Source organism: Oryctolagus cuniculus, chromosome 8 (genome assembly GCF_051225735.1).
Source record: "Oryctolagus cuniculus isolate XC-2025 breed Fujian yellow rabbit chromosome 8, ASM5122573v1, whole genome shotgun sequence".
Lineage (NCBI taxonomy): Eukaryota > Metazoa > Chordata > Mammalia > Lagomorpha > Leporidae > Oryctolagus > Oryctolagus cuniculus.
In genome coordinates this window covers 111605703-111631023 of record NC_142874.1, presented here as the reverse complement: position 1 = coordinate 111631023, position 25321 = coordinate 111605703, and the positions used below count along the sequence as shown (strand labels likewise).

Below are 25321 nucleotides of genomic sequence, written 5' to 3'. Positions count from 1 at the left end.
CAGAGATCTTCCATCCACTGGTTCACTCCCTAGTGGCCACAACAGCTGAAGCCAGGAGCCAGGAACTTCTTCCAAGTCTCCCACCTGGGTAGTACATGTGCTGCTTTTCCCAGACCATTAGCAAGGAGCTGGATTGGAAATGGAGCAGCCGGCACACAAACTGGTGCTAAATGGGATGTTGGCATTGCAGGAGGCAGCTTTACGCACAACACCACAACGCCTGCCCCTACAGATACAATTTTTTTTTTTAAGAAAGCTTTTATTTAATAAATATAAATTTCATAGGTCAGCTTTTTGGAATATAGTGGTTCTTCACCCCATAACAGCCCTCCCACTCCTGTCCCACCTCCTACTCCCTCTCCCTCTCCCATCCCATTCTTTATTAAGATTCATTTTTAATTATCTTTAATATACAGAAGATCAACTCCATACTAAGTAAAGATTCCAACAGTTTGCACCCACACAAACACACGAAGTATGAAGTACTCCTATAGGTACAATTTTTTTTTTTTTTTTGCCAGGCAGAGTTAGACTATGAGAGAGAAAGCTTCCCTCTGTTGGTTCACCCCCCAAATGGCCACTACGGCCGGAGCTGCGCTGATCCGAAGCCAGGAGCCAGGTGCTCCCTCCTGGTCTCCCATGCACGTGCAGGGCCCAAGCACTTGAACCATCCTCCACTGCCCTCCCGGGCCACAGCAGAGAGCTGGCCTGGAAGAGGAGCAACGGGGACAGAATCTGGCGCCCCAATCGAGACCAAAACCCGGGGTGCTGGTGCCGCAGGCGGAGGATTAGCCAAGTGAGCCATGGTGCCGGCCAACAATTCTAAGATAACCATACTTCCCTTATTCCCTCCCTCAGTTCCCTTCCCCTTCTTCCTTCTTCCTCCCCTTCCTCCTGTCTTCCTTTAATTTTTGCAGTAACATATTTTCAATTTACTGTATAATCAATCACAGGCTCAATGCACCACTAACCATAATGTTCAACAAGTCAAAACTAGAAAGGCCACTGTTCCACAGGAATACAGACGAGGGCTATAGACAGGAATCAAATCATACTTATTACTGAATGTAGTCCTGATCTCTGAATTTACTATGTGCTCTAAGATTTTGAAAAGCCCAAAGCCTTTTGTACAAGTCCAGTGCTGTTATGAAAATGGGGAGCCTAACTAGAAATAAGCTATAGTGATATTTACTTTAATCAATTCCCACTGTTTTTGTGAGGACACTTGTGTGCAGGAGAGGGTTATGCTAAAGGAATGAATTTCAGTCTCTTCTCATTCTGGATTGTAGGCTCTTTGGAAGAGGAGGAAGCTGTGATACTGCCTCAAGGAAAAGATTCAGGATTTATATTGTAGGCAGTCCGTTTCATGGTAAATTTATTTATTTTTAAAGATTTGTTTATTTGAAGGGCAGAGTTACAGAGCGACAGAGGGAGAGGGAGAGGGAGAGGGAGAGGGAGAGGGAGAGGGAGAGGGAGAGGGAGAGGGAGAGGGAGAGGGAGAGGGAGAGGGAGAGGGAGAGGGAGAGGGAGAGGGAGAGGGAGAGGGAGAGGGAGAGGGAGAGGGAGAGGGAGAGGGAGAGGGAGGTCTTCCATCTGCTGGTCCACTCCCCAAATGGTCACAATGGCCACAGCTGATCCGAAGCCAGGAGCCAGGATCTCCCTCCGGTTCTCCCAAGCAAGAACAGGGGCCCAAGGACCTGGGCCATCCTCTGCTGCTTTCCCAGGCCACAGCAGAGAGCTGGATCAGAAGTGGAGCATCTGGGACTCAAACGGAACCAGCACCCACTTGGGACGCTGGCACTGCAGGGGGCGACCCCACCCGCAACGCCACAGTACCGGTCTCTGAAGGTAAATTTATAATACTACTGTTCAAAGAGTCTTATCCAGTAATCTAACAGCAAAGGAGATATCTTCTGGATTTAGGACCAACTACATAATTTTTAGGGTCCAGTGCCAAATGAAAATATGGGATCTCTTGTTAAAAACCCAAGCACTTCGGGGCTGGCGTGTGGCACAGCAAGTTAGGCCTCTGCCTGAGGCACTGGCATCCCATATGGGCACGGGTTTGAGTCTTGGCTGTTCCACTTCTGATCCAGCTCCCTACCAACGTGCCTGGGAAAATAGCAGAAGGTGGCCCCAATGCTTGGGCCCCTGCAACCCCGTGGGAGACCCAGAAGAAGCTCCCGGCTCCTGGCTTCAGCCTGGACAAGCCGTGGCTGTTGTGGCCACTTAGGGGAATGAACCAGTGGATGGAAGATATCTCTCTCTCTCTGTAACTCTTTCAAATAAATAAATACATAAATCTTAAAAAAAAAAAAATCCCAAAACCCCAAACCCAAAAAACCCAAGCCATTCAAGATGGTGACTGGATGAGTAGAAACCAAAATTTTAAAAGCTATCTCAGATGAATATGGAAATAAGTTACAAAAAGGAATGTGTATATATATATATATTATTATTATTATTTTTGACAGGCAGAGTAGACAGTGAGAGAGAGAGACAGAGAGAAAGGTCTTCCTTTGCCGTTGGTTCACCCTCCAATAGCCGCCGTGGCCAGTGTGCTGCGGCCGGCGCACCGCGCTGATCTGAAGGCAGGAGCCAGGTGCTTCTCCTGGTCTCCCATGGGGTGCAGGGCCCAAGCACTTGGGCCATCCGGGACAGAATCCGGCGCCCCAACCGGGACTAGAACCTGGTGTGCCAGCGCCGCAAGGCGGAGGATTAGCCTATTGAGCCGCAGCGCCGGCCAGGATTCTATCTGAAATTTTTTAAAAAATGAGGATATATTTTTATAATCAAAATAAAAAAGGTAACAAAGTTATCTTTCATAAATTGTTACTAGAGCACAGTATAAATGAGTCTATATATTAATTTCCTTCAGGAAGTTTGTTTCAGTATTTTATTTATTTGAAAGTCAAGGGGTGGAGGTCAGGGGGAGAGAGAGATCTTCCATCCACTGGTTCACTCCCCACATGCCCACAACAGCCAGGGATGGGCCAGGCCAAAGCCAGGAACTAAGAACTCAATCTGAGCCTCCCCACGTAGGTAGCAGGGACCCAAGTACTTGAGTCATCACTGTTACCTCCAGACACACATCAGCAAGAAGCTGTCATCAGGAACAGAGCTGGTACTCAGTATGGAAAGTGGTGTCCTGTTTTGCAAAATGCCCATCTCTAGAACGTACAGTTTAAAAGGAGCATTTTAAATATTCTTAATGGAAATATAATTAAACTCATTATGGCTTAGGATATTCAGAAATCCTTTTTCAAAGAGCCTATTATAATTATTAATGTTTTGATAGTGTGAAAGACTGTCTTATGTAAAACTAGGGAATGCTGTTTTAAGTTTTAAGTGTTTTAAGAAATCTAATATTTGTATAATAATTTTTGTAGATTAAAAGTATCTACTTGGGCTGCTGTTGTGGTGCAGTGGGTTAAGTCACAGCCTGTGGTGGCAGCATCCCACGTGAACGGTAGCTGGAGTCCTGGCTGCTATATTTCCAATCCAACTCCCTGCTAATGTGCTTGGGAAAGCAGCAGCAGATGTCCCAAGTGCTTGGGTACCTGCTGCCCAGGTGGGAGACTCAGATGGTGTTCCAGGCTCCTGGTTTTGGCCTGGCCCAGCGGGGGCCATTGTGGCCATTTGGGAGTAGATGGAAGATTTGTCTTTCCTTCTCTCTCTATAACTCTGCTCATCAAATACATAAGTAAACCTTAAAAAAAGTACATACTCAATAACCATAAAATACCTTGTATATTCACACAGTAAATATTCATAAACTTTTAATGAACACAACTACATGTGTATGAGATTGCATTTGCATGCATAGTGAATACTGCTAAGAATTCAAACCAGCATAATTTTGACAGTTTTGAAGATATGAAGCAGGAAGACTACTTAAGTAGGCTACTGAAGGAAATTATTCTAGAATACTGAGATGTGAAAAATAGGATAATGCTGAGTTTGAGGAACCTTAAATACAACTTATCCACTATTCATACTTTTTCTTAGCTTGTTGTCCCAGAATATCCAAAGTTTTCAGATTTTAAATAGGGATTTGAAAAGTTAACCACTACATTTTTGAAAATGAATTGCGTGTTGATCCCTGTTAAAAATAAGAGTGGGAATAAGAGAGGGAGGAGATGTATAGTTCAGCACACGTTCCCTTGGACTTACCCCGAAGGGTAAAGCTAAAAACTTGCCATGGGACTCCAAATCCCATTAAGTTGGCAGGTACCAATGCCATCTTACTAGGTAAAGTGATCATTTTAAGTCCATAACTGATCATAAAGATAGGATTAAGTGTCAAAGAGAACACATAAATAAGATCAAGTGTCTGCTAATAATTGGTAGAATTAAAAAAGAGAGAATGATCCAACATGGGAAGCAGGACACACAGCAGACTCAACCAACAATAGGAGTCACTGTGCACTTGCCCTTAATGTGTTGTACTATGAGAATTAACAGTAAAACTAGTCTTGTGTGTCTGTGTGGGTACAAACTGTTGAAATCTTTACTTAGTATAGAGTTGATTTTCTGTATATAAAGATAATTAAAATGGATCTTAATGAAGAATGGGATGGGAGAGGAATAGCAGGTGGGATGGTTTAGGGGTGGGAGGGTGCGTATGGGGGGAAGAAATGCTATAATCCAAAAGCTGTACTTACAAATTTATATTTATTAAATAAAAGCTTTCTGTTAAAAAAAATGAATCATGGGGCCAGTGCTGTGGCACAATGGGTTAAAGCCCTGGCCTGCGGTGCTGGTACCCTGTATGGGCACCAGTTCAAGTTCCACTGCTCCACTTCCGATGCAGCTTTCTGCTATGGCCTAAGAAAGCAGTAGAAGATGGCCCAAGTCCTTGGGCCCCTGCACCTATATGGGAGATCCTGAAAAAACTCCTGGCTCTTGGCATCAGATCGGCACAGCTCAGGCTGTTACGGCCATTTGGAGAGTGAACCAGTAGATGGAAGACCTCTTTCTCTCTCTCTCTTTCTGGCTCTACCTTTCTATGTAATTCTGTCTTTCAAATAAATAAAAGAAATCTTTATTAAAAAATGAACTTCTTTAATTTTTAAAAATGTGAGCAAACTTGAATAATGATGCTTTCAACTGGAAGAGAATGGTACTTTAATACAAGTAAAATTCACCTCCATTTATCCACCTAAAGGTCATCTTACAGTAAAACAAGCAACCATTTCAGATTATTTCACATCTGTGTTAAAGCACGTAACTCTGACAGCCTGTGGCACCCCAGGCTGTTTATACAGCTATTATCCTTACTTCAGTAACATCCTCCAGCAAAGGTGAGCCATCACAGGCTGTGCCTTCTGCTGTCTCCTCAAGTGTCTTCCCATTTGTCTTCAACATATCTAGGAGAGAAATACACAGTCAAGAGGAATTAATACCACTACTAAAGCAGTGGAAAAGTTTTTGTTTGCTGCAAAAGGTGGCAGTAAATGGACCAATATCAATGAGTAGTTTCAGGGTCCATATTAGAAAACTTAGGGATAAATGCCATGGTACATGTCAACATAAAATTTCTGGCTAAACTTGTCCACTCAAATTGCAATGCCTTAAGGTTGTTTTAGCATCAACTAGGGGAACCCCCCCTTTTATTAAAAATTAATTATTTTTTATTTTATTTGAAAGGCCGAGTTACAGATAGAGGAGGAGAGACACAGAAAGAGCTCTTCCATCTGCTGTTTCACTCCCCAAATGGCCACAACAGATAAGGCTGGGTGGGGACAAAGCTAGGAGCCTGGAGCTTCTTATGGGTCTTCCATGTGAGTGCAGGGCCCAAGCACTTGGGCCATCCTCCACTGCTTTCCCAGGTGCATTAGCAGGGAGCTAGATCAGAAGTAGAGCAGCTGGGACATGAATTGGCACTCATATGGGAGAGGCTTAACCTGGTATACAACAATGCTGGCCTCTAAGGGAAATCCTTCTAAAAATAAGAGACAGGAGCTGGAATTGTGGTGTAGCAGACCAAGCCACCACCTGTAACACTGGCATCCCATATGAATGATTATACCAATCCTGGCTGCTCCACTTCTGATCCAGCTCCCTATTGATGTGCCTGTGAAAGCAGCAGAAAATGGCCCAAGTAGTTGGGCTCCTATCACCCAAGTAGGAGACCTTGATAGAGTTCCAGGCTCCTGGCTTTGGCCTGGCCTACCCCTGGCTATTGCTGCCACTTGAGGAGTGAACCAGCAGATGCAAACACTTTCTCTCTCTCTCAGTAATTCTGCCTTTCAAATAAGTAAATGAATCTTCAAAATAAAAGCCATAATATTAACGATCCATTTTGATATAACACCAATAAGCTAACTCACTCACAAACATGGAAAAAATAGAGATAACAAATCCTCTTTTTAAGATTTATTTATTTATTTGAAAGCCAGAATTAGAAAGAGAAGGAGAGACAGAGAGAGATATCTTCCATTAGCTGGTTCACTCCTTGAATGGCTGCAATGCCACAGCTGGCCCAGGATGAAGCCAGGAGCCAGAAGCCAGGAACCAGGAGCTTCTTCCTGGTCTCCCATGTGCGTACAGGGGCCCAAGCACTTGGGCCATCTTCCACTGCTTTCCCAAGTGTATTAGCAGGGAGCTGGATTGGAAGCAGAGCAGCCGGGACATGAACTGTTGCCCATATTGGATGCTGGCACTGCAGATGGCAGTTTAACCTGCTGTGCCACAGTGCCAGGCCCAATGAAGTCTCCTTTATTTCTGGAATATTACCCACCAGTGAGGAACAGAGGAAGAGGCTAATGCATTTCATATTTACTCAACAAATGTCCCCTGGAGATGTCCTTGTACTCTTTAGGGTGCCAATCTACGCATTGGGTTCATCTACCTGGAATACAGGCATCTCTTGCTGCATTATTTTGGTTCAAAAGATTCTGAGCTTCCTCGTCCACAACGTCCAGCAGAGACTGGATAACTTCAGCTTCTTGAGGATCATCATAAACGTCATCTTCTTGTGCATCAGACTCTTGAAAAACAGTAATTTATGCGGGGTTTGGAAATACTGTTGTGAGAGACTCTCAGGAATACTCAGGTCCTTTTCAACTTTAAGCACCCACTTTGAAGAGCAGATATGACTGGAAAAGTAGTTCACACTTACGTGACCCCGTCACTTTTAGTTCTAAAAGTACTCTGGCTGCTATGACAACAGACCATGCAAATGCAACTTACAAAGAATAAACCAGAATCAATGTTGGTTTCAGACCCTTTCGCAAGACATTAATAAATCTCGACTTATTAATTCAGGAAATAAAGAAGTTATGCTACAAAGAACAAGGATATAATAGGTCACATGAAACTCTTCAAAGATAAGTTTTCTAAAGTATTATGTAGTCTGTGAATTGTTGCTCTGTAGAGTATAATAAATAGTATTAAACAAAGCAGCTCTTTTTTTAATCATTTAAAAATAGTTTTAGTCAGAGATAAGAATAGATGCTGGACATTTGAATAGGCATACAGTTAGCAATATTAGCTTTATACCATTCTCTTATTTCTTTGAACAATAATTGTTCCTTTAAAAGTTTCAGAAACATATAAGGCAAACAGAAGAAGATACCTTATATCTTTGTTATCTGAATTACTAGAACATGTAGAATAATAGGATGACTTATTTGGAAAATTACCTGTGGACAGAGTCAGGTTTGTTGATTCCTTTGGCTCACAAGTAGAACATTTTCCTTCAGTGTACAAACCTTCAATTATTTCTTCCCCATTAACCTAAAGTACAAACCCAAAGCAAATCATCAGATTACTAGTTTACTAACTTCTGGGATTAGGGAGGGACTGCACATCACCCCTCTTTACTTCTTCCTTAGTACAGGAGCCATTTTACTTCTCCCAACCTTAGATGAGTGGGTCTAAGAAAAGTCAGGGCAATGAATTGTATAAGAGAAATGGGGCTTTCTGTCATCAAGTACCTCTGGGAACGCTAAGCTAAAAACATTAAATCAATATTTTTATTCAGCAATTCTCACAGTACTTACTAATGTAAATCTGGCATTGCTGAAAGAGAAATATATTATGAAGTGTCTCAATCTTTTTGGACTGCAGAAATCTCTTATTTGAGGCATATTTTATTAGCCTTATCTTCCACAAGACTTTCAGAAAAGTTTAATAGGACTGTAAAAGTTGGGGAAGGGAAGAATAAACATTTTAAGTGTTATGAGGCTGTTAAACAGAGACTGAAACTTAGCAACCTGATCATCTGTTAGGTATAAAGGCTTTTAAATCCAGTCTAAATCTCACATGAATTTAAGAAAAATGACAGTGGATTCACAACCATAAAATAATTACTGAATAGAAGGTAACTTTCTAGGATAATGATAAATTGTGAAGCATTACATGGAGTATGGCTAATAGAAAAACAATTTGGGGAAGAATGAAAAATTAAGTAATTAGGATAAATTAAAATCATTTTAAGCAAATAAAACATTATGGTTTGCTCTTAAAACTGTATTGTTGGGACCAGTGCTGTGGAATAGCAGGTAAGGCTGCCACCTGCAGTGCCAGAATCCCATAGGGGCACTGGTTCAAGTCCCTGCTGCGCCACTTCCAATCCAGTTCTCTGCTATGGCCTGGGAAAGCAGAAGATGGCCCAAGTCCTTGGGCCCTTGCACCTGTGTGGGAGACCCGGTAGCTTCTGGCTCCTGGCTTCAGATTGGTACAGCTCTGGCCGTTGTGGCCATCTGGGGAGTGAACCATCTGATGGAAGACCTCTCTCTTTCTCTCTCTACCTCACCTCTTTGTAACTTTTTTTTTATAATTTTTTAAAAATTTATTTATTTGAAAGTCAGAGTTACACAGAGAGAGAAGGAGAGGTAGAAAGGTAGGTAGGTAGGTAGGTAGGTAGGGAGAGAGAGAGAGAGAGAGAGAGAGGTCTTCCATCTGCTGGTTCGCTCCTCAGTTGGCCACAACAGCCAGAGCTGTGCCAATCTGAAGCCAGGAGCCAGAAGCTTCCTCCAGGTCTCCCATGTGGGTGCAGGTGCCCAAGGACTTGAACCATCTTCCACTTTTCCAGGCCATAGCAGACAGATGGATCGGAAGTAGAGCAGGTAGAACTTGCACTGACACCCATATGGGATGCTGGCGCTGCAGGTGGCGGCCTTACCTGCCATGCCACAGTGCTGGCCTTGTACCTTTCAAATAAATAAATAAATATCTAAAAAAAAAAACTTTATTGTTTTTATTTTGATAAAAATGATAAGGAAATGCAATAGAATTATTGCTTCATAAACAGTGGTGACATAATGATGTCACAAAACTTCTTGGGTTGTAAAATTCCATTTTTCCTAAAAAACTTGTAATGTAGACATTAATATTCAAGGACAGAACACTGGGAGGCCTGCTTTGAGACTTTAACTCCAATACACATGATTGTAGCCAAGAACAACAAAGTGTCTTGATTCCTGGGGGTTTTATGTTAATGAAACAGAAATTCCACCTCTGTCTCAACAACATGCTGATATTTAAAAAGAAAATAAGCACTATATAGGATGAGTAACATTAACAACACATGAAAATTCTTTATTTCAGGTACATGAAATCGAGGACCTCTGAACAGAGGATAGCATAAGCACATATTTATAAAGAAATTTATTTTTGTGTCACAGTCATTTCTGCCTTAATATTCTTCTGGGCGTGATCTTTTCAGGACTTACTAAACCCAGTTACAAGTATGAGTAACACAGTGAGATGAAAGTCAGAATTTTGGACTTTTGGTCACTAAATTAATTTTTTCCATCTATACTAAATCAAGCTCATGTCCAGAATCCTGTTGAGATACTAAAATTTTCAGGTTACTAGGAAAGCGATGCAATTCACATGGAAAGACATTCTACATTTCACATTATATAGAAAGACATTTCAGTAGTGAGACTCAGAATAAGTTATGTGAGATATGTGTAAGTAAAACCGTCCATAAATTAAAGACCCAGCTATGATCATTTTGGAAAAGGACATTATATACCAGTAAGAAAACCATAAAAAGAAATTCTAGCCAAAAAACTGGGCATGTAAGTAGAAAAGAGAGAATGGGAAGTAGAATTTAGTTATGCATTAACATAGTTTTGTTAATTCATTCCCAGATTTCTTAGTGCTAATCTTAAATGAGTTACACTCTCATTTTATTTTGTGATAAAGCATTTTTCTCAGTCTTTCAAAAACAAGTAACCTATTTCTTTGTCCATTACTGTTTTTATCTCACTTGTAGCATAAACTTAACATTTTCAGGTCAATTCCACTCTTACCTACATTCTTCTTTTCCTGTGGTCAAAGGGACAATGAAAAGAGCTGCCCACATTGATAACAACAACAACAAAGTAGCCTTAAAATAATGATTAATAAGTCATTGGTTTATTTAGGAACTGTTATGCCAGAAGATATGGGGTTATGGCAAATATTTAAATATGAAATGTTTGGTTTCAGAGATAAACCAGTGGGTTATTCAGATAAGGAGGTCCTGTCGTGAAGGACGGCGGCCGTTTACTTACCTTGGAGAGTGAGTTTTCAGGAGTGAGGCCAGGATGGTCACAAGGCTCCACAGTGTGATGTCCTGAAAGGAGCAACACAGAAAGTAGGAGGATGAGCCAGTCAAAACCACAACAGACACATCACACTAATTAAAGAAAATCCATGTTTCTGAGGATGCTATTATTTTTTATTAGTATACTAAAAGACATCACACCACAAAGTGATTTAAACCAATTAAATGTTAACAAGCATTAAAGAAGGGACTATCCCAAGGAAAAAGCCGATTTCTTAAAAGAAAACAGTTCACAGAACAATTCATTTTAGACTGACTGGTTCAAGTGTGACACACTGAATGTAAATTACTCCATATGAATGGGAAAGATATCTCAGGTGCTAAACTATACTTACTTTATGATTCAAAAGAAGATAGCAAGCTTTTTATCTCATTACAATAAAGGCTAACACTTTAGCACAGGAAAACATCCTGTGGATATAACTCAAAAGTTTTAAAAATATTTCTAAATAGTTTATTTTAACTATCAGTACAAAATCTAACACCTACACTAAAATAAGTAGATTATGTTTAACAGTTAAAAAGTCACAAATTTAAGCTTTATTTGATTTATTAAATTATACTTTAAAGATATTTAGAAAGGTATGGTACAGTTTGGAAAAATTAAAAACAAGCAACAACAAAAACATACACAGTTAAATGTATTCACGGACCTCTGTTCAAGGAACTCTATTTGACCTAAAAATAATCCTGCCAAGAAAGAGGAAAGGTTGTTAGGGAACCATTCTCGGAGAAAGTAACTGCGCAGTAGAAAAGTAACTGCTCTAGAGCCTAAGTTTGAAAAGGGACGGGCCTGATCAGACGGCCTAACTGCAAACCACAAACCAACTGTCATAACCATTGTCGCCATGACTACAGGACCCTGGGAGGTCGGCAGGTGGGTGGGGCTAGCTTCTAGAAACTGTATATAAGGGGGCCCTCAGACACTGTAAAGCAGAGGTTGCTCAGCCTCTCTCCCTGGTCCGTAGCATCTAGTGCCCGCAGGAGTAGGCTTGAGTGATCTCTCCTCCTAGTCGCCTAGAGTACCAATAAAGTGTGTTTAGCTTGACCTTCCTCAGTTTCCTTGACTCTTCCTTTGTGGCAACCTGGCCAGTTCCTGGAGGGGGAGATCCTGACAGCTGGTGCCTGAACAGGGACCTGAAGTTGGACGGTGAGGAGACGAGCCCTTGAGGAATCATCAAAAGGGTGAGTAGCAGTGGTTGAAAGAGACCACTATGGGTGGGACGTCCCAGTCTAAAGAATATAGACAGGCACTAGTGAGTATAGAGAAGGTGAAGGTCCTTCTAGGCCAGGCACCAAGAGGTAAGAAAGTGAAGTGCTACTCACCAGGAAATGTAATATGGGCTTATAAGCTGGCAGCAGCTTGTACAGGATGGGACCTCCAAGATCTGCAGACCTTGGAAGAAGTAGAAAACCTCCTGGAGGAATTTCTACAAAGAGGAGAAGGTGCCACAACAGGGAAAGATTATAAATGTGCAGTAGACACCCTTAAGGTGTTAATTTGTTGTGGCAAGGGATTAAATCCAAAAAATACAGGAGACGCCTGTAAGCTCTATGACGCCGTAACAGAATGTAGGCAAAAACCTCAGGTTATTCCCAGAGAGTTAAGCAAGGAAGAAAAAGCAAAAGAACAGTCAGCTTACCTGATAATGTTAAGAGGTGGTAGACAAGCATATGAGCCTGTGGGACCTGGACTAATAGCCGCTTGGCTTAAACAAGTGCAGGAACACGGTCTCACGCACCCGGCTACCATCACTTACTTTGGGGTAATTTCAATAAACTTTACATCAGTAGACATCAATATGCTACTAAATGTAACTCCTGGCTTTGCACAGTCATAGACAAGATAAAAGAGAAGGTGACAGCATGGGATGAGATGCATCCCCCTCCCCCAGCCGACGGGGCTGGACCAGTGCCACTAACATCAGATCAAATTAGGGGAATTGGATTATCACCAGAAGAAGCAGCTGGCCCTAGATTCGCTGATGCCAGAGCCCTCCATAGAACATGGGTTCTTGAGGCGCTTCAAGAATGCCAGAGAACTATCAGTGGGGCCCCTAAAGCAGTCAGCATCAGACAAGGGCCCAAAGAACCCTACCCTGAGTTTATTAATCGATTATTTACTCAGATTGATATGGAAACATCTAGAGAGGATTTGAGAACATATTTAAAGGACACCATGAGCATTCAAAATGCTAATGAAGAATGTAAAAAATTGCTTAGAAATTTAAGACCAGGAGATTCGTTAGAAGAAAAAAATGTATGCCTGTAGAGAATCTGGATCCACCTCCTATAAGATGGCCTTAAAGGCTGCAGATAGACAGCAAGGGTCAAGAAGTTTTCAGGGAAATTGTTACAGGTATGGAAAAAAGGGGCATATGGCAAGAAATTGTAGGAGTGGAGAAAAAACTCTGCTAAAATGGTATAATTGTGGGAGAACAGGACATATGGCAAAAGTATGTAGACAGCCAAAAAACGGGAAAGTGGGGGGCAATGCCCCCCGGACCATGATGGCATCTGCCCAGAGTATCCAGTCATCTATCCCGCTGTCTGCCCCATCCCTGGGGGAAATACAGACGGAAGCCCCTGCGACAGGGATCTACCCAAAACTACCAAAATAGAATTAAGACAAAGACCTACCTTAAAGGTAAACCTAGGGGGAAAAGATTTAATAGGGCTGTTAGACACAGGGGCCGATTTAACTATAATAAGGGAACAAGAGGCTAAAGGAATAAAAGAAGGGATAACAGAAGGATGGCAAAATATAGAGGAGGTGGGAGGGTGCTCTAAATTACAAAAAATATCACAGGTTACACTGAAAGACAAAAAGGGAAGGAAGACAAAGACATCCATTCTAACATCCCCAGATATTCCCATCAATATATTTGGAAGGGATATCTTAACAAAGTTTGGGGTACCCTAATTATGGCGCAACTCTCTACCCAAATTACCCCAATATAATAAAGGTCCCTTGATTCCCCAATGGCCTTTAACCAAAGAAAAATTAGAAGGAATTAAGGAAATAACAAAAAGACTACTAGAGGAAGGGAAGATATCTTCAGCAGACCCTGATAATCCCTGGAACACCCCAATATTTGTGATAAGGAAAAAATCAGGTAAATGGCAAATGTTAATAGATTTTAGAGAACTTAATAAATTAGTAGATAAGGGAAGAGAAGTTCAGTTAGGTGTTCCACACCCTGGAGGATTACAAAGAAGAAATCAGGTTACTGTTTTGGATATAGGGGATGCTTATTTTACCATCCCTCTGGATAAGGACTTCAGGCAGTACACTGCCTTTACCATCCCAGAGGTTAATAATCAAGGTCCAGGCCATAGGTATGTTTGGAATTGCCTCCCACAAGGTTTTGTATTGAGTCCCTTGATTTACCAAAGTACACTAAGGGACGTACTAGAGCCCTGGAGACAACAATATCCAGAGGTAGATCTTTATCAGTATATGGATGATATATATATTGGGTCCGATCATTCTCCAAAACACCACAAACTGATCGTAGCAAAACTCAGAAAAATGCTTTCAGAAAAGGGATTCGAGACCCCGAATGAGAAATTACAAGAACAATATCCTTACTCATGGATGGGGTACTTGTTGCACCCGAATAAATGGGCATAGCAAAAACTAGAGTTGCCAGAACTTCCAGAGAAGCCCACCCTAAATGAACTACAAAAGTTAGTAGGACTCCTTAATTGGGTGACCCAAGCTGTTCCCGGAATTAAGACAAAACCTTTACTCTTATGATGAAGGGAAACCAAGAGTTAAATAGTATCAGGGAATGGACCCCCGAAGCAAGACAGGAGTTATAGACTATAAGGAGGCTATTACAAGAACACAAACCTTTAAGCTACTGGGACCCCAGCAAGGAAGTTTACTGTACCATTATGATGGGAGGTAACACCATAAATTATAAAGTGCACCAAGGATCTGATATCCTTTGGGTAGGTAGATAGGAATTTCCAAAGATATTAGCAGCATCTCCTCTAACTAGAGTCCTAAAATGTCTACATAAAATTAGACAAGAACGTATTATACGAATAGGGCAAGAACCTATATATAGGTTACCTATAAAAAAAAAGAGGATTTAGACGTTATGATTCAGGAAGACCCCTACTTGCATTGGGTACCACAGATTGGATGTATCCATGCACCTTTAATGCTTAGAAGAGCACTAAGCAGTCTTCAAGGTCATCCCGTGCCAGGACCTACTTACTATTTTGATGGAGGAAGCAAACAGGGGCAAGGAAGATATGGCTTTTGGAGATCAGATGGAGTTAAATTAGTTAAGGAGAGTGAGGGAAGTAATTGAGAATTAGAAAAAAGAGCCACGCTACTAGCCCTTCAAGGACCCCTGATAATGAATATAGTTACGGACTCCCAATATGTATATACATTAATTGAGGCCAGACCCTTACCTGTAAATATTGAAGAACCCTTGCTTAGAACCATATTAGAAGCTATAGAAAGTAAAGAAGAAATTTACATTCAATGGGTGCCTGGACATAAGGGAATCCCAGGCAATGAAAATATTGACAAATTAGTTTCACAAATAAATACAACTCAAATAAACCTGGTAGTACAAGGTGGTCATATTAAGGAAAAAGAACCAGAACAGATTGGATACTCCATACATGCCCCAAAAGATCTGGTACTTATGCCAAAGGTAATAGAGACCCTTAACCTACAAACATGAATTACCATAATCCCAGGACAGTGGGGGTGGATAACAGAAACATCAGAGATGACTGAGGCCAAAGTAAGGGTAGTTGGAGGTTTCATCAGCCCAGGAGATCAAAATCCTTTAAATTTATTTATTTTTTTGACAGGCAGAGTGGACAGTGAGAGAGAGAGACAGAGAGAAAGGTCTTCCTTTTGCCATTGGTTCACCCTCCAATGGCCACCACGGCCGGCACGCTGCGGCCGACGCACTGCGCTGATCCGATGGCAGGAGCCAGGTACTTATCCTGGTCTCCCATGGTGTGCAGGGCCCAAGCACTTGGGCTATCCTCCACTGCACTTCCCTGGCCACAGCAGAGAGCTGGCCTGGAAGAGGGGCAACGGGGACAGAATCCGGCGTCCCGACCGGGACTAGAAGCTGGTGTGCTGGTGCCGCAAGGCGGAGGATTAGCCTAGTGAGCCATGGCACCGGCGAAGATCAAAATCCTTTAAAGATAAGATTGGTCAACCTATCCTAAAAAATAGTATATGTAAAAACAGGACAACTAATAGCTCAGTTAATTTTAATGCCTGTCCTCCATGACATAAGTAAGGCAGCAAACATCTTTTTTCTAGAACATATTGAGACAGCCACGGACGATCATGCTAAATGGCATAGTCATACTTGAGACAACAATTCAGTTTACCAAAAATCGTAGCAGAACAAATAATGAAGAACTGCCCCAAGTGTGTGCATAAAAGAGAAACTACTACTCATATTAGTAGATCAGGGCCAGGACTGTGGCAAATGGACATGACCCACTATGAGGCCTGGCTAATTCTGGTAGCCATTGAGATATCTCTGGCCTTCTATGGGCTAAGCTAATTCCTAAGGAAACTGCTCAGGAAATAGTATGGGGAATATAAGAACTACAGAACCTATTTCATATCCAGGAACTCCATACAGATAATGGCCCTAACTTCACAGCAGAAAGGGTCATGGGACTGTGCCAATATTTAAATATTGATCATACCACAGGCACACCCTATAATCCACAGTCGCAGGGAATGGTTGAGAGAGCTAATCAATCCTTAAAACAAGAAATGGCTAAATTTGCTGATGTAGTTCAAACCATTGAAGCACGGCTACAGTTGGCTCTTATCGCCCTTAATCAAAAGAAAAGGGGAGGAATAGGGGGCTATATTCCTACTGAAAGATATAGCCATCAGAGATGGCAAGAACTAGAGCAAACACTCCAACTCCAGAAATTTTAAGACAAAAAACTCTTTTGCTTTTATAGATTACCAAACAGTAAAGACTGGAAAGGGCCACTACCATCCTTTGGAAAGGAGAAGGAGCAGTAGTGATCGAGACACCTGAAAAGGGGATTATTAGCTTGCCCCAAAGACATGTTAGGATGGTTCCAGCCCAGGACCTCAGGATTTGGGAATTTCCAATTAGGCACTAATGGAATATCCATTGCAATTATCCTGTCAAAAGAACTCATGTGTTTTTAAGAAATGCAGATACCACTGTCAGTTGTGCTTTTTACAGAAAGAATTAGGGATTTCATATTCCAGAGCTAGGACTAAAGAACTCCAGAAATGGCGACAGCAGCAGCAAACGGAGAAATGTACATTAAAGGAAGAGAAGCAAAAGACCTCTATGAACAGTATGCACTTGAACAATTAAGTGAGGAAGAAAACCCACCATTTGTAAACCCTTTTGAGGGACTGCCCGAGGACCAACAAGATGAATTAGCAGCCCGACAACAAGCACATCTACAACAGGTAAAAGAAGAATTAAAGAGACTGGACTCAGATAAAGGTAAGTTAATCGAAGGTAAGCGAGCGCTTAAACAATTTAAAGTATTAGGTAACTTAATGAGATTGTGGGAAAGATTTGAACTACCTATGCTCAGAGCTTATGGATTGATAATGACAATTATCTTAATTCTGTCTCTCTTATTTGTAAAAATGGCTCAGAGCATAGATATACTAGATGCAGACCTCCAAGTAATAATCACGCAACACATTGTTTTTGGCAGGCAGGATATGAAATGTTTCACAAACATTTTGTAAAAACTCCAGTAAGGGAAGACCCAGAAGTTGGACATGCAGGACCAAAGGGGAGGTATTGTATGCTAGATGCACATACCCATTAGATTTTTTTTTTTTTTTTTTTGGACAGGCAGAGTGGACAGTGAGAGAGAGAGACAGAGAGAAAGGTCTTCCTTTGCCGTTGGTTCACCCTCCAATGGCCGCCGAGGCCGGCGCACTGTGGCCGGCGCACTGCGCTGATCCGAAGGCAGGAGCCAGGTGCTTTTCCTGGTCTCCCATGGGGTGCAGGGCCCAAGCACTTGGGCCATCCTCCACTGCACCCCCTGGCCACAGCAGAGAGCTGGCCTGGAAGAGGGGCAACCGGGACAGAATCCGGCGCCCTGACCGGTACTAGAACCCGGTGTGCCGGCGCCACAAGGCGGAGGATTAGCTTAGTGAGCCGCAGCACTGGCCGACCCATTAGATTCTAAAAAGGAGCTCGGTTACTATATAAGGGACTTGGGATGGGAAGAGAGAATGATAACATTCTTGGCTCCACATATGGTGGTAAAGGCAACTCCCTTCACATATGTACCAGTAAATATGTCTGATTTGACTACACCAATCAAACCGATGTGCAAAAACAGAGACTTTGGAGTAACAGCAGCTATTGTCGCTACAGCAGTGTCAGCAGCCGCGGTAGCCGGCATTGTGACTGGAGCACTGGCTCTAAGCACTACCCAACTACAGGGAGATGCTTTGGAGTCCCTCCTGAAGGTAATTCAGGAGCAGCGGGCTCAGCTACATGAGCAGTCAGCACTGCTTAAGACACATGCTATGAGCCGGCGCTGTGGCTCACTAGGCTAATCCTCCGCCTTGCGGCGCCGGCACACCGGGTTCTAGTCCCGGTCGGGGCGCCGGATTCTGTCCCGGTTGCCCCTCTTCCAGGCCAGCTCTCTGCTGTGGCCAGGGAGTGCAGTGGTGGATGGCCCAAGTACTTGGGCCCTGCACCCCATGGGAGACCAGGATAGTACCTGGTTCCTGCCATCGGATCCGCGCGGTGCGCTGGCCGTGGCGGCCATGGAGGGTGAACCAACGGCAAAGGAAGACCTTTCTCTCTCTCTCTCTCTCTCTCACTGTCCACTCTGTCAAAAAAAACAAAACAAAACAACCACATGCTATGGGGCTCCAGATGCTCGAAGCACGCACGCTACAAATAGAACAAATAATTACCATACTAGCTTTGGAAAGAGAACTCAAGTGTGAAGCGATTGGAAGAGTTTGCCTTACCACCATTCCATGGAACAATCTATCCATTCCTAATGCAACACAACTAGCTGATATGTTCAAACACAATCATTCTACTTGGCTAGAGTGGGTAAATGCAACCGCTCATCTTGAGGCTAACATTACTGAGAGCTCTATGGATAATACAGCTTCAAAATATAGCGGCATTTAAGATAGGTCAGGTCAGAACAGTGGAACAGACTATAAATACTCTGACTGACACAGTTTCCTCTTGGCTCCCATCCTGGAAATGGTTTAAAATGGGGGCAATATTCTGTATGGTTCTTGTATGCTTGCCTATCTTATAGCACCTCTTCTCAATTGGACGGAATTTCGTGAAGGGATACCTGGCCCTCTGAGAGGAACCCAGCCCACCAGAAATAGAAGAAGAAGAAGAAGAAAAAGGAGACCCTGAATCTGGAAATCAATCCGGGATATGCTCAAGAATATTCATCCCCTTGGCCCAGCGGCTCAACGGCTTTACAGGACTATGAGAGCATTTAAAGAAAAGAAAAGGGAGGACTGTTAGGGAACCATTCTTGGAGAAAGTAACTGTAGCACCCAGCTATCCCATTCCCTGGCATTTACCCAAAGGAAATTAAATTGGCAAACAATCAAGCTGTCTGCACATTAATGTTTATTGCAGTTCAATTCACAATAGCTAAGAGCTGGAACCAACCCAAATGCCCATCAACAGTAGACTGGATAAAGAAATTATGGGATATGTACTCTATAGAATACTATACAGCAGTAAAAAACAATGAAATCCGGTCATTTGCAACAAAATGGAGGAATCTGGAACACATCATGCTGAGTGAAATAGTCCCAAAGGGACAAATATCATATGTTCTCCCTGATCGGTGACAACTAACCGAGCACCAAAAAGGAAACCTCCTGAAGTGAAATGGACACTATGAGAAACGGTGACTTGATCAGCTCTTGCCCTGACTGTTGATGAACAACTTAATACTTTATCCCTTTTAGTATTTTTTTTGTTCTAGTTAATACTATTGGTTGAACTCTGTAATTAACACACAATTATTCCTAAGTGTTGAAACTTAACTGAAAAGTGATCCCTGTTAAATATAAGAGTGGGAATAAGAGAGGGAAGAAATGTACAATTTGGGACATGCTCAATCCCAAATTGACTTGCCCCAAATGGTCGAGTTAGAAACATGCCAGGGGATTCCAATTCAATCCCATCAAGGTGGCATGTACCAATGTCATCTCACTAGTCCAAGTGATCAATTTCTGTTCACAACTGATCATAATGATAGGACTAAGAGTCAAAGGGATCACATAAACAAGACTAGTGTCTGCAAATACTAACTGATAGAATAAAAAAAAGGGAGAGAACGATCCAACATGGGAAGCAGGATACACAGCAGACTCATAGAATGGCAGATGTCCTAAACAGCACTCTGGCCTCAGAATCAGCCCTTAAGGCATTCAGATCCGGCTGAAAAGCCCATGAGAGTATTTCAGGCATGGAAACCCAAGACACTCTGGCAAACAACAAACAAACAAACAAACAAAAGACCTAAATGAAAGATCTCTACGAGTGAGGTGAGATCCCAGTGGAAAGAACAGGTTAGCAAAGAAGGAGGTACCTTTCTCTGAAGGGAGGAGAGAACTTCCACTTTGACTATGACCTTGTCTAAATATGATCAGAGTCGGCGAACTCAAAAGGCTTCCACAGCCTTGGCAACTCATGACAAGACCTAGGGTGATTACTGACGCCATAAACAAGAGTGTCAATTTGTTAAGTCAACAACAGGAGTCACTGTGTACTTACTCCTTATGTAGGATCTCTGTCCTTAATGTGCTGTACATTGTGATTTAATGCTATAACTAGTACTGAAACAGTATTTTTCACCTTGTGTTTCTGTGTGGGTGCAAACTGTTGAAATCTTTACTTAATGTATGCTAAACTGATCTTCTGTATATAAAGAGAATTGAAAATGAATCTTGATGTGAATGGAAGGGGAAAAGGAGCGGGAGAGGGGAGGGTTGCAGGTGGGAGGGAAGTTATGGGGGGGGGGAAGCCATTGTAATCCATAAGCTGTACTTTGGAAATTTATATTCATTAAATAAAAGTTAAAAAATAAATAAAAGAAAGTACTGTAGCGCAGTTTGAAAGAAAGTAACTGCACAGTAGAAAAGTAACCACTCTAAAAATCCAGCTGCCTTTCTAGAAAGGCTCAAAGAGGGTCTTGGTAAGTATACTGATTTAGATCCTGACTCTGCTGTAGGAAATGCCATATTAGGGGATAGGTTCCTAACTCAAGCTGCCCCTGATATTAGAAGAAAGCTTCAGAAATCAGGGTTGGGTTGAGCACCCCCTTGACTGACATCATAAAGGCTGCCTCCTTGGTCTACTTTATTAGAGACCAGGAGAAAGAGGAGCAAGCTAGCAACAGGCCAATCAACGGCTGCTTTACACGGCGATCTGCTGTCAAGGAGACCCAGCAAGGCCAGTGCACCCCAAACAGCACCTGTTGCTGATATAAGGAGTCAGGGCATTGGGCAAGCAGCTGTCGTGATAACAACTGCCTTCTGTCAGCTCTACCAAGAGCAAGACCACTGGACACAGAACTGCCCTGGGTATCGAAGGACTCCTGGTTCAGAACCGTAGACCTTGTGGCACCAAGCTAAAAAGCCTTTGGCTCTGCCCAGCCTCTGCCCAGCTTCCAGCTCCAGCCACTGCAATTGAGGGGATGGCCTAGGGTCAGTGAAACGTAAGTTGCCTATTTCTATCAGCCTCCTATTCAGCTCTCCTCCTAGTCCAGCCATGTAATGCAAGTCAACAGGGGGCCTCCCTTAAAGGAGATTTGCATCTCTTTCAATTCTCTTCCAGCACCCCATGGATAGGTCTGGGCCTCACACACCTAGCTAGGCCTTAAAAGTCTATCCAATAGTATTAAGCTTAGAAAGCCTTCCCTGCCAGTTCCTAAAAACAGGGCTTTCAGTAACAGCTAACTCAGTCCTGCAGCTATTTGGACAGGTCCTCACTGAGGACTTAAAGGGCCTATCTCTTGAGGGGGGTGCACAATTATCCATAGTGTAGATGATTAAATGTAAATGATTTGTTAGTCTGTCTCCTTTCCCAGCCTGAGACTCTAGTCTTGTACATTGGCTTAACTTCCTAGCAAAACTAGCTACTGGGTATCCAGAGGAAAACAAAGCATAGCTAGTCCATTATTTAACCCTTATCCTCACCCCTGGGGAGAGAAAACCTGCCCCAGAGAGGATATGGGCCATGCAGCAAATTCCTACTTCTGCAAACTTCAGGCAGTCCCAGCTTTTCTCTATCAGGTTACAGGTTCCTAGATACAGGGAAACAGCACAGTTCCTAAACCAGGCTCTCGACAGGCAGCTAAAGCAGAGCCCCCTCCTTTGGGGGAAAGAGCAAACCACAGCCTTTGCTCAGCTAAAGGATGCTATGACTAAAGCCCCTGTGCTAGGACTGCCAAACCCAGAGAGACCCTCCCAGCTGTACTTCACTGGGAGGCAGGGAGTCACCTTAGGAGGGTTAACTCAGGATCTGGGACCTGCTAAGCAACCTATGGGCTACTTTTCTAACACTTTAGACATGACTGCACAAGGATGGCCTCACTGCCTAAGGATGATAGCAGCATCTCTCTTCACTCTCCAAAATCAGATCAACTCTTTGGCTGTAGTTGTTCTCCAAAACAGATGAGCGTTGGACATGCTAACTGCCGCTCAGGGAGGTGCCTGTGCCATGCTCCAGAAAGAATGTTGTTTCTGGGTCAATCAGACAGGTACAAATCCAAATTCGTACTTTTCCTGAACAAAGCCAAACAGCTCCAGGACCAGGCCAAGCAGGGCTGGGATTTTTGGCCTGACATCTAGTCATGGAAATCCTGTCTATTTCCTCTCCTTGGCCCAATAACTTCTGTAATCTTGATGCTTCTCTTTGCACCGAGTGTTTTTAATGCCCTTGTTCTGTTTTGTCTCTAACAGACTAAAAGCTGTCGAACTCCAAATGGTCGTCAGACAAGGCTTCCAGCCCATTCCATTGGACGACCTGAGCAGCCCTCTGGACCGAGCAGCACAATCTTTCCAAGGCCACTGTTGTACACCATAAGACAGACAGCAAGAGGAAATACCCTAATCCCCTTCGACGCCCATATGCCAGCTTTGAAGAAGTTACAGAAAACGGAATTCCACCCATAATTCCAAAGAAGAATTTTGGGTATTGCCTCTTGAGGGGGGAATGTTAGGTAGGAAGTCAGTTATGAGCTTGTGTGTGTGTGTGACATAAAGGCAAAAAGAGAAGACATCTACGTCCAGCATATGCTGCTTCTCAAAGTCATCCTGACAATGTTTCAGGGGCAGTCCAGTATTCACTTCCTGCCCTGCCCTGTCCCCTTCTACCTGATAACCTGCCAGGTGGGGTGGGGGGTCCCCACCCCTTCTGCCTGACAAATCTTCCACAATCTCCCAGGTGCAGCCCAGTATCTGCATTTCAAATACCCTGCTCCAGATCCCAATTCTCTAGGGGGTCCTGCCCACCCTTCCTCCTGTCTGATAATATTTGCATCCATAAAGTCCTTTGTTTCAGCCATAAAGTCCTTTGTTTCAGGAGGAAGTGTGTGAAGCAAGACCCATCTCCCTAAAAACCCCCGGCCTCAACCGGACTGCACGCTCAGCCCTCTGCCTCTATGCTGAGTCGCCCGCTTGGTCTGGCCAGGGGTAATCTCCACCCAACCATGTAACCTCGCTCCTTCCCTGCCCCCAGTCCGAGCGACTGGGCACCCTCTCAGGCTCTGTCTGGAGAGGTGCCCATCCTTCTAAAAAAAAAAAAAAAGAAAAGAAAAAAAGAAAAGTAACTGCTCTAGAGCGTTAAGTTTGAAAAGGGATGGCCTGATTGGATGGCTTAACCGAAAACCACAAACCAACTGTCACAACTGTCATTGCCATGACTATGGGACCTTGGGAGGTCAGCGGGTGGGTGGGGCTAGCCTCTAGAAACTGTATATAAGGGGACCCTCAGACACTGTAAAGCAGAGGTTGCTCAGCCTCTCTCTCCCTGGTTCGTAGCGCCTTGTGCCTGCGGGGAGAAGCTCCTGGTCCGTAGCATCTACTGCCCCCAGGAGTTGGCTTGAGCGATCTCTCCTCCTAGTCGCCTAGAGTACCAATAACGTGTGTTTAACTTGACCTTCCTCAGTCTCCTCTTCCTTTGTGGCAACCTGGCCAGTTCCCAGAGGGGGAGATCCTGACAAAGGTTGAGATGGAATCTTCATGGACAGACCTCTACAGTTGTGTAGATGACGTTACAAGCCGCCCCAAAATGTCTTTTAATATTACTTGTAAGCAATATGTATAATACATTATTAAACTTTTAGGAAAAATAACAACAGAAGTGTACTAATAACAAACTATTGGTTAAAGAAATCTAATTTGTCTAATAAAATACAATAATATAATTTTTGTAATCTTCCTGATCTTAAAACTGTCTCCTTCACCTACTGTCCTCAGGTGACTACAGATCTACTTTCTGTCACTATAATCTGTACCATGCACAATTGTGTATAAATGGAATTAAACAGCATGGGTTCTTTTTTGGTCTGGGTTATTGCACTCAGCATACTTACTTTGAGGCTGTTTTAATTATGTTGCCACATGTATCAATGGGGCTAGAGAACCTTTTTCTGCCAAGGGCTATTTGGATATAACATCATTCGTGGCCATACAAAATTATCAACTTAAAATTTGGCTTGCTGTAGATTTACTGAACTTGGACTCTTGCCTGAGGTTGCCTTGGCAGGGCTGGACCAGATGGTTTTGGGGACCACCTCTGTATCCCTTTTTCATGCTCAGTAGTATTCCATTGTTTGGATATATTACAATTGTTCTATCCCCTCAACAGTTTTTGCACATTTTAGTTGTTTCCAATTTTAATCATTCCAAGGAGAGACGCTAGAAAAATTTTTGTCCAGTTTTTTTGCATACAGATATATGACTACTTTTCTCTTGAGTAAATAATTAGGAGGAGAATGGCTGGATCATATTGTAATTATATGTTTAAATTTTCTAAAAATTGTCAAACTGCTTTCCAAAAATGATTACCAGTTCACATTTCTGCCATCAATATAAGAGAGTTCCTATTATCAATACTGTGTGAGTTCTAAGATGTATAAAGAAATTAGTTCTGTGAGAGTCAAGTCATAGAAACTTGTAAAGAGAGATCACTAGGTAGTTTCTACAAGGGCACAGGGCACTGGAAATTTATAAACAGCAGTCATCTCAGAGGTCATTAGAAAAACGTCCTGTGTGTTCTGTGAGATAATCTGACTTTAAGGTGCATGGGAACTGCATACAGTGGCAAAAAGGAACCCTATGCTTCAGTATTAGTATTTAGAAACTTTATCTTTTAGAAGATAAATAACAATTATGGTAAGGTTTCTTTTTGCTAAATTGGTAATTAGATACTATTTACCTGCTAATCTAAAATATTAGTTATGCACGAAGTACTCAGTTTACATTTTGAATGCACTGAGTTCAACCACATTCCCCTGTATCTAATATTTTTCTTACTATATAACACTAGCAATCAAAGGCACACTTACAGGGCCCAATTAGGTAGACGAGTATGGAATCATGGGCTTCAACTCTGGCCCTACCCTTTATTAACTTGGTGAACTTGGGTAAGTTATCCAATTTCTGCGCCTCAGTTTCACTCTCTACAAAATGAGGATTATACTAACACTAGTCTCACAGGGTTGTTGTGAGGA

At 42.7% G+C, this 25321-nt stretch overlaps 2 protein-coding genes across 11 annotated transcripts in view; one reads left to right on the top strand and one right to left on the bottom strand.

Annotated features, from left to right (window-relative positions):
• The window catches only part of PTPN13 (protein tyrosine phosphatase non-receptor type 13), a 241934-nt gene that overhangs the window by 23080 nt on the left and 193533 nt on the right, over positions 1 to 25321 (bottom strand). For all 9 annotated transcript variants that reach the window (XM_008267633.5, XM_008267635.5, XM_089303139.1 and 6 more), the window contains 4 exons: positions 10512 to 10573; positions 7647 to 7740; positions 6854 to 6991; positions 5281 to 5369 (listed from right to left, as the gene is read on the bottom strand). In XM_008267633.5, the coding sequence (XP_008265855.3) occupies positions 5281 to 5369; positions 6854 to 6991; positions 7647 to 7740; positions 10512 to 10573 (383 nt within the window). The remainder of the gene's footprint in view (positions 1 to 5280; positions 5370 to 6853; positions 6992 to 7646; positions 7741 to 10511; positions 10574 to 25321) is intronic.
• Positions 11179 to 24291, top strand: LOC127483182 (uncharacterized). 2 transcript variants are annotated; one of them, XM_089303143.1, is made up of 3 exons: positions 11179 to 11749; positions 16818 to 17064; positions 22548 to 24291. In XM_089303143.1, the coding sequence occupies exons 2-3, from the start codon at positions 16842 to 16844 to the stop codon at positions 22550 to 22552; spliced, it is 228 nt and encodes a 75-aa protein (XP_089159269.1). In that variant the 5' UTR covers positions 11179 to 11749; positions 16818 to 16841; the 3' UTR covers positions 22553 to 24291. The 2 variants fall into 2 exon arrangements, with proteins under 2 accessions (XP_089159269.1, XP_089159268.1); XM_089303142.1 differs by lacking the exon at positions 22548 to 24291 and adding an exon at positions 18872 to 20558 and having other exon boundaries at positions 11183 to 11749.

Excerpts from the sequence above, each read along its gene's own strand:
- LOC127483182 (XM_089303142.1), top strand. The coding sequence starts at position 16,842 with ATGGCGACAGCAGCAGCAAACGGAGAAATGTACATTAAAGGAAGAGAA. Across the intron at positions 17,065-18,871 it reads GAGACTGGACTCAGATAAAG|CACCTCTTCTCAATTGGACG; the intron begins GTAAGTTAATCG and ends CCTATCTTATAG.